The sequence below is a fragment of the Saccostrea cucullata genome, unplaced genomic scaffold, assembly GCF_032062105.1.
Source record: "Saccostrea cucullata isolate Sc308-1 unplaced genomic scaffold, CSIRO_AGI_Scuc_v1 ctg9830, whole genome shotgun sequence".
In the NCBI taxonomy this organism is placed as follows: Eukaryota; Metazoa; Mollusca; class Bivalvia; order Ostreida; family Ostreidae; genus Saccostrea; species Saccostrea cuccullata.
The window spans coordinates 6945-23511 of record NW_026924557.1 but is presented as its reverse complement, the minus strand read 5'-3'; the positions used below and the strand labels follow the sequence as shown (position 1 = coordinate 23511).

Below are 16567 nucleotides of genomic sequence, written 5' to 3'. Positions count from 1 at the left end.
AAGATTGTTTAAAGGTTGTTCCCATATATTTTGATGTTAAACTTGGATTCCCTAAAGTGACCTTGCCATCACCCCATGATTTAAAATTCTCAAAATTGACAATACCCAAGGATGTTTCCACACAAGTTTTCACATTCCTTGCCCACGGTTTTGCCTTGGGTTCTTGCAGGAGAAATTTTTATAAGTTTGTCTTCTTTTTGTAAAACTTGTATTCTCTATTTGAGCCCCCCCTACCCCTGGGGGTGATGAATTTTTACAATTTAAAATCTACACTACCCCAGGGATGCTTCCACACAAGTTTCAGTTTTTCTGGCCCAGTGGTTCTTTAGAAGAAGATTTTGTTATAACCCCATCCTATCTTTTTATTTTGATCATTTTCCTTTAATAGGCCTGGCCTTATATTTTTCAATATTTAAATTTCCCTTCATCCAAGATTGCTTTGTACCAAGTTTGGTTAAAATTGGCCTAGTGGTTCTTGAGAAGAAGTTGAAAATGTGAAAAGTTAACAGAAGAATGGACAATGTACGTTGGGTGATTAGAACAGCTACAAGAGGCCCAGAGGCTCACATCGCTCACCTGAGTAACTTGGGTGATGCAGATCTTTTTTAAAGATTTGTTCTATATATTTCAATTACAACTTGGATTCCCTATGTTCAATATGATTTTTACAATTTAATATACACTACTCATGGATGCTTCCACATAAGTTTCAGCTTTTCTGGTGTGGTTCTTGAAAAGAAGATTTATAAAGATATGTTCTATAATTTTCTATGTTAAACTTGGATTCCCCCTGGGGGGTCATGATTTTTACAATTTAATATCACTACCCAAGGATGTCTTGACATAAATTTCAGTTTCCAGTCCAAGTGCTATCTATGTAAAACATTCCTGATTGTCTGCCAGTGCCCTCACCTTGGGTTCATGATTTTAACAATTTTCTGGTTTCCAGTGGTTCTTGGGCCAAGTGAGAAGATTTATAAAGATTTGTTCTATACATTTCTATGTAAAACTTGGATTCCCCGTGGCCTGTAACCTTTAAAATCATGATCCCTGGGGGAAGGGCGGGGCCACAATAGGGAATCCAAGTTTTAAATAGATATATATAGAACAAATCTTAAAAGTTCTTTTCAAGAACCACTCGACCAGAGAAGCTGAAACTTATGTGGAAGCATCCTTGGGTAGTGTAGATATTAAATTGTTAAAATCATGGCCCCCGGGGGTAGGGCGGGGCCACAATAAGGAATCAAAGTTTTAAATTGAAATATATAGAACAAATTTTAAAAAACTTCTTCTCAAGAACCACTTGGCCTGGAAAGCTGAAACTTATGTGGAAGCATCCTTGGGTAGTGAAGATATTAAATTGTTAAAATCATGAACCCCGAGGTTAGGGCATGGCCACAATAGGGAATCCAAGTTTTACATAGAAATGTATAGAACAAATCTTTTAAAAATCTTCTCAAGAACCACTTGGCCCGAAAAGCTGACACTTATGTGGAAGCATCCAAGGTAGTGTAGATATTAAATTGTTAAAATCATGAACCCCGAGGTAAGGGCGTGGCCACAATAGGGAATCCAAGTTTTACATAGAAATGTATAGAACAAATCTTTTAAAAATCTTCTTCTCAAGAACCACTTGGACTGGAAAGCTGAAATTTATGTAGAAGCATCCTTGGGTAGTGTAGATATTAAATTGTAAAAATCATGACCCCCGGGGATAGGGCGGGGCCACAATGGGGAATCCAAGTTTAACATAGAAAATTATAGAACATATCTTTATAAATCTTCTTTTCAAGAACCACTGGACCAGAAAAGCTGAAACTTATGTGGAAGCATCCATGAGTAGTGTAGATATTAAATTGTAAAAATCATGACCCCCCAGGTTAGGACGGGGCCAGAATAGGGAATCCAAGTTGTACATTGAAATATATAGAACAAATCTTTAAAAAAGATCTGCATCACCCAAGTTACTCAGGTGAGCGATGTGGCCCTTGGGCCTCTTGTTAGCTGTTCTAATCACCCAATGTACATTGTCCATCCTTCTGTTAACTTTTCACATTTTCAACTTCTTCTCAAGAACCACTGGGCCAATTTTAACCAAACTTGGTACAAAGCAATCTTGGATGAAGGGAAATTCAAATATTGAAAATATAGGGCCAGGCCCTATTCAAAGGAGAGATAATCAAGAAAATAAAAAGATAGGATGGGGTTATAACAAAATCTTCTTCTAAAGAACCACTGGGCCAGAAAAGCTGAAACTTGTGTGGAAGCATCCTGGGGTAGTGTAGATTTTAAATTGTAAAAATCATGACCCCCAGGGGTAGGGTGGGGCTGCAATAGAGAATACAAGTTTTACAAAAAAGAAGAACAAACTTATAAAAATTTCTCCTCAAGACCCAGTGGGCAAGGAACCCGTGGGCAAGGAATGCTGAAACTTGTGTGGAAACATCCTTGGGTATTGTCAATTTTAAATTGTTAAAATCATGACCCCGGGGGGTAGGGCAAGGTCACTTTAGGGAATCCAAGTTTAACATAGAAATATATAGGAACAACCTTTAAACAATCTTTAAAAATCCTCTTCTCAAGAACCAGTGGACCACTAAATAAAAGTAGAAACTTATGTGGAAGCATCCTGGGGTAGTGCAGATTTTAAATTGTAAAAATCAGGTGGAAGCATCCTGGGGTAGTGCAGATTTTAAATTGTAAAAATCATGACCCACTGGGGTAGGTTGGGGCCACAATAGGGAATCCAAGTTTTGAATGGAAATATATAGGAACAATCTTTAAAAAAAACTTCTTCTCAGGAACTAGTGGGTCAGGTTTGCTGAAACTTATGTGGAATCATCCTGGTGTAGTGTTCATTTTAAATTATAAAAATCATTAGTAGTGTAGATATTAAATTGTTAAAATCATGACCCCCAGGGGGTAGGGCGAGGCCAAAATAAGGGTTTTCAAGGTTTACATAGAAATATATAGGAACAATCTTTAAAAATCAATCTCCTCCTCAAGAACCAGTTTACCAGGAATGTTGAAACTTATTTGGAAACATCCTCTGGTAGTTTTTATTTAAAATTGTAAAAATTATGTCCCCTGGGGGTAGAGCAGGGCAGCAATAGGGAATCCAACTTTTTACATAGAAATATATGAGAAAAATTTTCTTCTTAAGAACAAGTGGGCCAGAAAAGCTGAAAGTTAAATGGAAGCATCCTGGGTTTTAATTCTAAATTGTTAAAATCATGACCCCAGGGGGTAGGATGGGTCCTTAAGATGGAATCCAGGTTTTATATAGAAGTATATTGGAAAAAATCTTCACCTCATGAATCAGTGGGCCAGGAGAACTGAAACGTATGTCAAACATCCTTTGTTAGTGTAGATTCTAAATTATTGAAAATCAAGATGTGGGGGGGGGGGGGGTAGGTTCATTGTCCTCTATTTTCAGCTCACCTGAGCTGAAGGCTCAAGTGAGATTTTCTGATCACATTTTGTCCGTAGTCCGTCTGTCTGTCAGTCTGTAAACTTTTCACATTTTCAACTTCTTCTCAAGAACCACTGGGCCAATTTTGACCTAACTTAATACAAAGCATCCTTGGGTGAAAAGAAATTTAAATTGTTAGAATGAAGGGACATATCCCCTCGCAAGGGGAGATAATCAAGAAAAGACAAAAATAGGGTGGGGTCATTAAAAAATCTTTTTCTAAAGAACCACTGGGCCAGAAAAGCTGAAACTTATGTGGAAGCATCCTGGTGTAGTGTAGATTCTAAATTGTTAAAATCATGACCCCCGGGAGAAGGGTGGGGCCACAATGTGGTATCAAAATTTAATATAGAAATATATATGAAAAATCTTTGAAAAGCTTCTCAAGAACCACTGGGCCAGTAAAGCTAAAACTGATGTGGAAGCATCCTTGGGTAGTGTAGATATTAAATTGTTCAAATCAAAACCCCCAGGGGAAGGACAGGACCATAATGGGAAATCAAAGTTTAACATAGAAATATATAGGAAAAATCTTTGAAAATCTTCTTCTCAAGAACCACTGGGCCTGAAAAGCTGAAACTTATGTGCAAATGGAAGGATCAAGGGGTAGATTTCAATATGTCTAAATTATGATCAGTGGGGTAGGGTGGGGATACTATTACAAGGGGGAAATCTGGTAAAGAACAGAATGGTCAAAGCTTCTCAGGTGAGCGATGTGGCCCACGGGCCTCTTGTTGTAATTACTGTCATTGTAAAATGTAATCTTTTCACATTTTCGCTACTTAACTTCTAAAAAACCATAGGGTCAATTTCATTTTAATTTGCCTCATTGAGAGTCCCTTGGTGAACGGTTTTGCTGTTAAATCAGATGAAGTTTACAATCAGTTATCAAATTGAATCAGTACAATGGAATTGAAAATTTGAACCACAATTTATGCTTCTAAGACAATAGTTGGAAAATCTGTGTGCCATTCACAAGAAAAATGAAGGATTAATGTTCCATTGATAATGTTAAGATTGATCACATTGTTCAAAATATATTTTGAAAAAAATTAAGACTCCATTTTTCAATTGTTGGCGAACATCTTAAAAACATTATAGAGGGGATTTATATTTTTTGAAATAAGGTTATATCCTTTAGGAGGGTGGAATTAATTCAGAACACATTGATATTTTCTTTCAAAATCTCCTGGAGAAATATTGGCCATTAATAAGGTGATAAGCTTGATTTCATAGTGTAGATTCAAATTCAATTGTAGAGGAAGAATGGGGCAATAGGAGTAAAATCAGTGAATTAAAGTTATACAAAGGAATATAAAAGAAGAGATAAAAATTGTAGAAACTGAAAAGCCATTATCAGTTTAAGCTCACCTGAGCTGAAAGCTCAAGTGGTTTTTCTGATCACACTTTGTACAGCATCTGTCTCGTCTGTCTGTAAATTTTTCACATTTTTGACTTATTATTAAAACAACTGGGCCAATTTCAAGCAAACTTGGCACAAAGTATCTTTGGGTGAAAGGTATTGAAGTTTATTTAAATGAAGGGCCACAATTTTTCAAGGGGAGATAATTTAGAAATAGTGAAAATTTGGTGATATGTTTTAAAAATCTTCTCAAGAACTACTGTGCCTGGAAAAATGAAACTTTTAGGGAAGCATCCTCAGGTAGTGTAGATTCAAATAATGACCCCTATGAGTTGATTGGGGTTACAACAGGGTTTTAATAGAAATATTTAGGAAATTTCTTTGAAAAACCTTCTCAAAAATGGCAAAGCCATGATCGATTAGTCATATGTATATGGAAGCATTCTCAAGTAATGTATATTCATGTTTCTTCAAGTCATGACCCCTTGGGGGTAGGGCGGGGCCACAATGTACGTTCATATGTAAAGGGTAATAAAGACACAGGTGGTTAAAGAAGTAGGCAAGCATCCTTAGTTAGTATAGGCAATGCAAATTTGTTCAAATCATACCTTCTCCCTTTTAAGGATTGGTTTGGAGCACTTTTTGGTTTAAAATTTTCAATTATAAACAGTAAGTTATTTCTTTTTTTCATGGCCACAGTGCTAAGGTGAGCGATGTAGCCCATGGGCCTCTAGTAGTAATAAAGAAAAGTTCCTAGGTGGTAGTAACTGCAAGTGTTTTAGAAACAAGACCATTGTGGAAGGATGGGACGTAGATTCTATATATTCATTTTTCATACAAAGATTACTAATAACTTAATGATGTTATACACATGTATTAGGCCATTCCAAGTCTTTTCTATGTTTAATGTCTGCGTGCACCTTGGTTTTTGACACCCCATATAAGTAAAAACACACAACATCAAGAGTTCAAAATTGATTAATTTAGTTAATTTTTACCTCCTCTGAGCCAAAGGCTCAAAGAGCTAATACTATTGCCATTTGTGCAGTGTGCGTAAACTTTTTAGTATGTGGGCCACAACTCAAGAACCCCTTGGCCAATCAATACCAATTTTGTCACAGGGTATTCTTGGCCAAAGGGCTACCATTGATACTAAAATAAGGGTTGGGACCCTTAAACAAGGGGAGATAATCCAGAAGCAAAACCCGAAGTACTGGTTGCTAAAAAATCTTCTTCTCCTTAACCATTAGGCAGATTCCCACCTAACTTACATACAAGTATCAAGATATGTCGAAGATTAAAATTTGCACAGGGAATTACCCTGGGGCAAAGGGCGTGGTCTCAAGGTCACTTCAAAATTGACCTAAATTTACAATTAATATAAATGTGTATATTTTGCTTACTATAAGGACTAGGATCATCAAATCTTGTAAGTTGATGCATCTTACAACTTCACATTATGTAAGCTCAAAAGTAGGTCACGGTGACCTACTTTTTAAATTTTGCGGGGATTTGTTTTCAAATTGATTTGAAGGCATATTTTGAACACTTTAAGACCTATTATCATCAAACTTTGTCAGTTGATGCATCTTGGGTCCTCAAACAATGTCAACTTAAAAGTAGGTCACAGTGACCTACTTTTGAACTTTATGACATCCTTTTAAAACATTGAATCCCATTATTTCAGACACTGAGAGGTTTAGTATCATAAAATCTTGTACTTTGATGCATCTCGGGACCTTAAAACATATTTATGAAAGAGTAGGTCACTGTGACCTACTTTTTGAATTTGCTGGCATTTGTTTTCATATTGTTTAAAATGCATATTTTGATTACCTTCAGACCTAGAATCATCAAACTTGGATGTATCATGTGCCTGTATACTTCACATATAAATATACTAACATTATGTAGTTAAAATAATTGGATTTCTTGTGTTTTGTAGATGGGCAAGAGAAAGGGCATGTCTGCTAGCGTTAAGCGCCAGAAAGACAAGATTCGAAAGAGGGAGAAGAGACAGCAGCAGCTCCTTCCCTCCGCAGACGTTCCACAAGATGGTGTACTGCTTGAATCTGCTGTCCCCTGCGGGGCAGTAGATGGAGCTATTTCAGCTCCCCCTGGTAATTTTCCAGGGCAAGGTTCTATAGGGTTTCCGCCTATTGAGGAAAAACCCTTGGCCAGAATGCAGGCCTCTCTTCGCGAGAAAATGCATTCAAATGCCCTGAGTATCGCATCCTCTCAGGGAAGTCGTCTGTGTGCCCGAAACGGAGGCATGGCACCGTCCCCTGACTCCCCACCGTGGGTTTGTACCTCGCCGAGGGTACCTGAGCCGGACACCGTGCACGTGTCTGGCTCAGCAGGTCAGGCGCAGCTGGATATGTCATCCTCTCAGGGGGATGAGTCCAGCAGGATACAAAATGATGCAATGGCTTTTGAAACGGATTTTGAAACGGATTTTAAAACGGATTTTAAAACGGATATTGAAACGGATATTGAACTGAAATTTGAAACAAATATGAGAATGAATACTGATACAAATATGAGAATGGATACTGATACAAATATGAGAATGGATACTGATACAAATATGAGAATGGATACTGATACAAATATGAGAATGGATACTGATACAAATATGAAAATGAATACTGATACAAATATGAAAATGAATACTGAAAGCAATGTCATAAATATTGAAGAAGAAAATGAGTGCATAAATGTTGACTGTATTGAAAATGAGTCGGGATACAGATCTGAAAGACAAAACACTGGTAGATTGACTGATGCTGAAGTTCCAAGTGCAAGTGAAAGCAGACAACAAGCAAACATCAAGAAATCTATCCAAGGTTCTTTTCATCAAGGTAACTTAATGTTTGGTGAGAATGCGGGTACACAGTGTGTAGCAAACTCCTTAGTAGCTTTAGCTTACCATAGGTTGAAGAATTCTAAACACTGGCAAGCTACAGATATGGACAATGTGTTGGTAATGGGGGATGAGTTGTACACCTACTTGCAGCGTAGTTCTGGTATAAATAGCAGATACCTTTTGGTTAATGAGTTACCACAGTTTTTTGAATGCTTTAATACAGTGTACGAGTTGAAAGCAGATGAATCATTATGCAGTTTGATAAATTTATCAGATACTGAACCAAACTATGATGACTTTCATGCATATTTCCTTTTAGATGCTTTGCGTATTGCCCTTTCTGAAACTGATGGATGTTTTGTGTGTTTTAGGGGAAATACTTTTTTGATTGGGAAAACAAATGATCAATTTTTCACATTTGATTCTCACTCCAGGACTGCTGAAGGATATATGAGTGTAAATGGATGCAGTACAAGGGTACTTCATGAATCAATTGAAGATGTTTACAACCATGTTCTTTCATTAGCACTGTCAATGGGATATTCTGAAATGATTGACTGTGAAATAACAGGTGTGAATTGTTCAATTAGCAAAATTGAGGCAGATAAGAAAAAAAATGATAGGTGTTCTAGTTCAAAACTTCAATTAGTCTCTGATGGTGATGATGATGATGATGTTGAAGTTGTTTCAACAGAAAGTCACAAAATTAGCTTTAGACCACTCTCTGCTGCTAAGAAAATTGAGCTTTGTCAAACTTTAGGGATATCATTCTCAAATTATGAAGAAGTGAGTGAACCAACTGTCTTTATCCCGGAAGCAGAAGGACCTGATGATTGTGTAAGAATTCAGGGGGATGGAAATTGTTTTTTTCGAGCAATTTCATTTTGTTTGACTGGCGTAGAGGACCATCATTATGATGTACGTTCAGCAATATGTCAACATCTCCTTGACAACTCAAGTTTGTTTAAAACCTTCTTAAGGTGTGGTGAAAGTTCTGTTGAAAATCACATTGCAATGAGAAATATGACTCAAGAAGGTGCATGGGCAACAGAAGTAGAAATTCTTGCTCTCTCTCATCTTTTAAACACTGATGTGCACACATATACACAGAATCACTGGGTTACATATTCTGCACGCATGGTAGATCCTACAACAAATTTGCAATGTTTGGAGGCAATATATCTTTTTCATGAGAATGAGAATCATTATAGTGCTGTGTTATCAGTTTTTGGAAAACAAACACCTTGTTGCAAAAAGACAGAATCAATTATAGGACACAAAGAATTCAAAAAAAGAGTTGTAAATCGAAACCGTATGAGAGAAATGCGTAATGTCATGTCATCAGAAAAAATCGAGAATGAACGTAATAAGAGCTATCTGAAAAAAACTAGAATTATGACTGAACAGAGTGGGCAGAAAGTTAAAGGTTTTTGTCGCATTGATAAGAAATTGAAAGCCGCAAAACTAAAGTACTGGACAGATCGAGCATTTAGATTAAAAGCAATATCACAGAGCAAAGAAAGATACAGAAGTAATGAAGCTTACAATGCAAAGTCGAAAAAAAGAAGTGTGGAAAAGTATGCATTAGACCCAGGACACAAGTTGAGTCTTAAAGAAGCAAGCAGAAGGAAATATGCAACAAATGAAGCCCATAGAAAGCATAAGATAAGAAGATATATTGAGAAATATAAATCAAATATTTTACACAGAGAAACTGAAAAACAAAAAAGTACAGAAAAATACAAGAAAGACCAAATACACAGAGCAGATGTCAAAAAAAGAAGTACAGACAAGTACAATAAAGATGAAGAACATCGAACAGATGTTAAAAGAAGAAGTACAGACAAGTACAAGAAAGATGAAGAACATCGAGCAGATGTTAAAAGAAGAAGTACAGACAAGTACAAGAAAGATGAAGAACATCGAGCAGATGTTAAAAGAAGAAGTACAGACAAGTACAAGAAAGATGAAGAACATCGAGCAGATGTTAAAAGAAGAAGTACAGACAAGTACAAGAAAGATGAAGATCACAGGTATATGCTAAAGGCAGCTAGTAAGATAAAATACCACTTTAGTGCTGATGGAAAGAAACGCAAGAAGGAAAATGTGCTTAAACAGAGACAAGCAATCAAAGTGAAGCTAGAAGACGAAGATGAAGTTGTCAAATTATTTAAGGACAATGTAAGGAATGGGCCAGAATACACTTGTTGCTGTTGTCATCGTTTATTGTTTGAAAATCAAGTTCAAGGATGTGCATTTGAAATGTATGAGAAAAAACAGAAAGCAATGGAAATTGCAAAGATATGCATAAATAACAGATATGTTCATGAGTGCACAATGTCTTGTTCGACGAACTGCAAAAAATCATCATTATGGATCTGTTTTACATGTCATAGGAAAATACTTAGTGGAAAAATTCCTGGAGAAGCAGCTGCAAATAAAATGACTCTTGAAGATATTCCACATCAACTAAGTAATTTAAACAGTTTAGAACAGCATCTCATTGCTTTACATATTCCCTTTATGAAAGTGATGTCTCTTCCACAAGGTGGTCAAAGAAATGTACATGGGCCTGTTGTATGTGTACCTTCAAACATGAGAAAAGCAACAAGCTTGCCACGAAATGAAAATGAAAATATGTTGCTACGAGTGAAGCTCAAACGGAAGTTATCTTATAAGGGTTACTTTGAATATCAGTTTGTGAATCCAGAGCATATACAAACAGCAATGGACTACTTGAAGAAAAACAACAGATGGTATCGAGATGTTGTGATCAATTCCACATGGAAACAAAACTGTGAGGAAGGTGATTTGATTTTGAATGGTTCTAATGAGAGTGAAGAAGAGGAATTAAGATTAGAACAGACAGAAATTCAAGAGGTGGTTTCAGACACATGCTTACAACCTGTGGATATTGCACAAGAGGTCCTTGATCACTACTTTGATGATGTTTACAACATAGCTCCTGGGGAGGGACAAAATCCTGTGCGTATGTTGCAAGAAGAAGGGAATGAAGCAAAGACATTTCCACATTTATTTCCCAGCGGAAATTTTTCTTGGAATCAAAATAGAGAGGAAAAGATAACCCTTGCCAGATATTTTAACAACAGACTTATGAACACTGATAATAGATTTGCAAAAGACACAAATTACATCTTCTTCTCCCAGTACATGTCTGAATTAAACCAAGTGATTGAGAAAACACAAATTTCAATCCGCAAGTCGGTATCACAACTTAACGGTGGAAAAGCTGTAACATCAGATATGTTGCAAGACCCAGAAGTACTCTCTAATCTGCTGAAGAACAATGAGGCTCTAAGGTTTATGCAACCAATTCGAGGAACACCTGCATACTGGTCAGCAACACAGAAAGACTTATTTGCTATGCTTCGACAACTTGGTATTCCTACATGGTTCTGCTCTTTTTCTGCAGCTGAATTCAGGTGGAATGATATTGTGGGATCAATATTACGTCATGAAAATGATACAACAGACCCTTCCAATTTAGACTGGGCAGAAAAAAGTGAAATTTTGAGAAAAAATCCTGTGACCGTAGCCAGAATGTTTGAAAATAGATTCCATATTTTCCAGAGGGATGTAATATTGTCACCATCAAACCCAATAGGAAATGTCATTGATTATTTTATAAGAGTTGAATTTCAGCAAAGAGGTTCCCCACATATGCATTGCTTGTACTGGGTTGAAAATGCACCAAAATTCAACGTAGATAGCGATGAGACAGTTTGTGATTTTATTGATAGGTATGTCACATGTGCTTTGCCTACTGATAATGAGAACCAGGAACTTAGACAGATTGTCTTAGCAGTACAACAACATAGCAAGAGTCACTCAAAGTCATGCAGAAAAAAAGGAACAGAGTGCAGATTCAATTTTCCAAGACCACCATCGGAGAAAACCTTTATAACAAAGCAATGTGAGGAGGAGGATGACATTTCTGATGATGATAGAATAATGAAGAAATCTCAGGCAAAGGATATTTTGATGAGTGTTTGGAATGAAGTATTGGATGATGTGAATGCACTCAAGACAACTGAAGAAATATTTAGCAACATCCACCTTACACAAGATGTATATGAGATAGCACACAAGTTGTTGTCGACAAGAACAAGTACCATATTAAGACGAAACCCTAATGAAATGTGGACAAATCAGTACAATCCATGCCTTCTTAGATGTTGGGATGCAAACATGGACATACAATATGTTCTAGACCCCTTTAGCTGCATTGTGTACATCATATCATATATATCAAAAGCAGAAAGAGAAATGGGAATGCTTTTAAAGCAAACACAAGTAGAAGCAATAGAAGGCAACTTAAGTGCCCGTCAAACAATGAGAACAATAGGATCAGCATATCTTAATCAAAGGGAGGTCAGTGCCCAAGAAGCAGTTTACAGAGTCTGTAATCTGAGAATGAAGGAGAGTTCAAGGAAAGTGGTTTTTGTTCCTGTTGGTGAAAATCCCACTCGATTAAGTAAACCTCTTTCTCAAATGCAAAACAAAAAGAGAAATGATTGTAATGATGAAAACTTGGAATGTGATGATGATGAAGAAGACATATGGATGACAAATATTGTAGAGAGGTATGAAAATCGCCCTGACCTACATTTATTTGATAAAATGTGTCTTGCAGAATTTTGTTCCTATTACAGAGTGCTTGCTAAATCTCAGATTCCTAAAGGGGAAAATGAAAATGTCTATGAATTGAAGAATGGAAAAGGGTACATTCAAAAAAGAACAAGAGGAAAACCAGCTGTTATCAGATATCCTAGATTCAATCCAGAAAACACACCAGAAAAGTATTATCAATCGGTATTGCAGCTTTTTCTTCCATATGACACACAAGATCAACTGAAACCACCTGGATTTGAACTTTACCAAACATTTTTTGAAACTGGATTTGTGAGGCTGAAATCCGAGATTTGTTTACAACCAGTTAAAACTTTGGTGGAAGGTAATCAGTCCAAATTCTCAAAAAATGAAGAAGCTTTTGATAATGCCCAAGAGGTTTTTGAACTTTATGGTGAACCTGAGGATGCTTGGGCAAAACTTTGTCCGGAAACAGAAATGAACAGAAAGGAGTGTTTAGATGAAAAAAAGATGACTGAGAAATTAGAAGATAAAAAACCAGAAGTCACTCATGATATTGAAAACAATTTTTCAGACTTGTTGTATCACATCACAGAGAATTGCAATTCAAGGCAAGAAATGCTTCCGCTATTGAGAAGATTAAATGAAAAACAAAAGGAGGTCTTTTACATAATTCGTGACTGGTGTTTGAAGAAAGTAACTGGAGAGAATATGGAACCATTGCATATCTTTGTGACAGGGGGTGCAGGAACAGGAAAAAGCCATTTGATCAATGTTATACATTATGAAGCTTCTCGTATTCTTGAAAAATTACTTTCATCTCCAAATGATATATCTGTTCTTCTCACATCTTTTACTGGCACCGCTGCATTTAATATACGGGGCAATACACTTCACCATGCTTTTTCTTTGCCAATAGCTCTACGAATTCCATATGAACCCCTGAATGAGCAAAACTTGAGTGCAATAAGATCCAAGTTGGAAAAATTGCAGATCTTGATCATTGATGAAATATCTATGGTTCACAAGAGGCTTTTGTATTATATTCATGAGCGTCTTGTTCAAATTAAGAAGTGCAAAGAGCCATTTGGTGGTGTATCTATCTTAGCAGTTGGAGATTTCTACCAACTTCCTCCAGTAAAGCAACGAAAAGCAGAGAGATTATATAATGAAAATGAAGAATACCCAGTAGACTATTGGTTAGACTTTTTCAAACTGGTAGAGTTGGATGAAATAATGAGACAACGAGAAGATGCAAACTTTGCTTCAATTTTGAATTCTTTACGAATTCGAACAATAGAAGAACCACTGTCAGAAAAGGCTAAACTGATGCTTTCAGAATGTGTAAAAGATGGGCCAGATGATGTTCTGCATGTATATCCCACAAATGAAGAAGCAAATGAACATAACCTCAAAATTTTGAAGGAAAAGTGTGGAGATTTAATTGAAGTAAACGCTGAAGATTATCAAAAAGATAAAACGACTGGTAAGCTCACTTTACGTGAAAAACCTTTCATTAGGACAAGAACAGATGGCTTATCCTCTTCCCTGCTGATTTCTGTGAATGCTAGGGTGATGCTTACAAGAAACATAAATGTGGATGATGGACTTGTTAATGGTGCAATGGGACACATTTCTTCTATTGAGTTTGGAAAAGGTGAGCAGAGAAATAGAGTGGAAGGAATTGGAGTGATATTTGATAGCAAAGATACTGGAAGGAAGGAAGGAAAGTTGACCCCTCAAGGACATCTAGTCTATATTCAAAGAGTACAAGAAGACATCAGAGAAAAAAACAAGAAAAATGTTGTTAGACGCCAATTTCCTTTAAAATTATCATGGGCTTGTACAGCACATAAAGTTCAAGGAATGACAACTAACAGTGTTGTAGTTAATTTAGATAGAACATTTGCTCCAGGACAGGCATATGTAGCTATTAGTAGAGTCACTTCTCAGAATGGCTTATTCATTGAAACAAGTAATGAAAATGCATTACAGAAGAAAATTTACGCTGATCAAGATGTGAAATCTGCCCTGATTAAAATGCAGAAATTAATATCAAACCAAAATGATGGAAATATGATCAACTCTGACAATCGCAAAACAATCATTTTATTCAATGTGCAGAGTTTACGAGGTCATTTTCAAGACCTTCAATGTGACAGCAGATTTCAGAATACAAACTTTATATGTTTGACAGAGACATGGTTGAAAGAAAGTGACAATGTGAAAGATTTTGAACTTCAAAACTTTGAATTTTGCCATGTTTCAAGGGAACAATCTTATGATGAATGTGAAGACAATTTTGTCAAGCTTTGCAAAGCCAAGGGAGGTGGTGTTGGAATGTACAAGAAGAAAAATGAGAAAACTTTGATTCACGAGTTACCACAAAAAAATGTAGAAGGAATGGCAGTAGAACTGTGTGAGGAAAACACTATACTTATAGTTATTTATCGACCAAGTCAACTAAGTGTAAGAGTTTTTCTCGATAGCCTCCAAAAAGTTTTAGATTATTTCAAAGAACAGTTTTCCAAATGTATTATAATGGGTGACTTTAATGAAGATGCAAAATGCAAAGGACCTATACAAGAATTGATAGAGTCTAAAGGATTTCAGCAGAAAGTTAATTTTTCTACTACAGAGGGTGGTACAATTTTGGATCATGTTTATGTTCCAGAACTCGTACAAGCTGATGTACAATGCATGCATTCTAAACATACGGTACTAATATACTTTTATCATATTATTCTATAGACTACATTAGAGTTTATCTTAATTTAGCACATATGTATGGATCTGCCTGTAATCATTTTTGGTGACAGTCATTGACCTGCATTCTATATTTCATGTTGTTTCATTGAAAAGTAAGAATTTATACGGTATATCTTTGTGTACTTATATTGACATATTCAAGGTTAATTATATGCAGGCACTGGTGGGTATGGAGTGATTAGTACAGTCATGAAGTAGCACTGCAAATGTACATGTATAGATTAAATAACTTTACAGAGACACCTTGATGTGCAAAGGGGAAAAATGACAAATGATGAATGCTTGCAACACCAGTCTGTTAATTCCAAAAAGTATTAGGTTTCAGAAAATTACAGGTTTCAGAACTTAAATTTTCTATTTTTATGGAGAAACATGAAAGTAAAAATAATCTCAGTATGCCCCTGATGAACATATTTCTAAATTCTTTTTCCTCCTTGTACGCATGTGCAGAAAAGCTGAATAAGTTTCCATACATAGTTACCATGGTCTCAAGTAACCAGGAATGGATGTAAGTAGACCAAAAATTTTTATATAATCTTTTAAAAATGTTGTTAGTACATATTTCTGACCTTTGAATGCTCCAGTTGAATGCTTTTACAAGTTTGAGCTAAAACTAGTGGGTATTTTTTTTTTTAAAACAAGAACACACATGCCTCCCCTTGTTTACCAACATTCACAAGTGCAGTTTTTCGATCAAGGACAAAATAATAATGAAGTGCGTCTTTCAAATCTTTAAATTAAAAGTATCAAAAGTTCTGGTCTGGACTTCTTAATTTAACCTTGAATGAAGAAAGTGGTCAAGGTCAAATAATTTTGATTTAGTGTATTTAGGATTAATGTTGTGTTTACTTGTTCCATGTTTAAAATGCTAATGTCAAGAAAAGTCTCAAGTAATAACGTAGGATATAACTTCATGTGAAAGTTTGCCCTTGACCTTATAATATTGGATCAAGGTCAAATATTTTGATCACACACACCCTTATCCTATGTGTTCTCTGCATGTTCCAAGTTTGAAGCCTAAATGTCAAAGGGTTTGCAAGTTATGGTGAAATTATAATTTCTCTATTTGACCTTGAAAAAATGGGTCAAAGTCAAACTTCTGGTGCACTGAATATTGTATTTCATGTCTTCCTTTTATGATATAAGAATGGAGTCCTAATATCAAAGGGTGTTCAAGCTATGGCCTAAACTCTATTATGATGAGAAAGTTTGACCTTGACCTTTTAATTGGATCAATGTCATATATTTTAATCGCATACACCCTTCTCTTATGTGTACTCTGCAAGTTCTAAGTTTGAAGTCTAAATGTCTAAGGTTATGTTTAAATAATGTTTTTTCTCTTTTTGACCTTGAAGAAAGAAGGAGTTAAAGGTCAAATTCTGGTGCACTGCATCTTGTATTTAATGTCTTTTTCTATCTTAAAAGTTTGAAGTCCTAATATCAAAGAGTACTCAAGCTATAATGTCAAAACTCTATTTCCATGTAA

The 16567-nt window shown here is 35.9% G+C and overlaps 1 protein-coding gene across 1 annotated transcript; it reads left to right on the top strand.

Moving 5' to 3' along the window:
- Window positions 1-6780: 6780 nt before the first annotated feature.
- LOC134266709 (uncharacterized) lies at window positions 6781-15003 on the top strand (the record flags this gene model as incomplete). Its single annotated transcript, XM_062748930.1, has 3 exons — window positions 6781-8538; window positions 9109-9278; window positions 9411-15003. Coding segments are annotated over 3 exons (7521 nt in total), but the record flags the coding sequence as incomplete, so codon positions are not given.
- Window positions 15004-16567: the final 1564 nt, after the last annotated feature.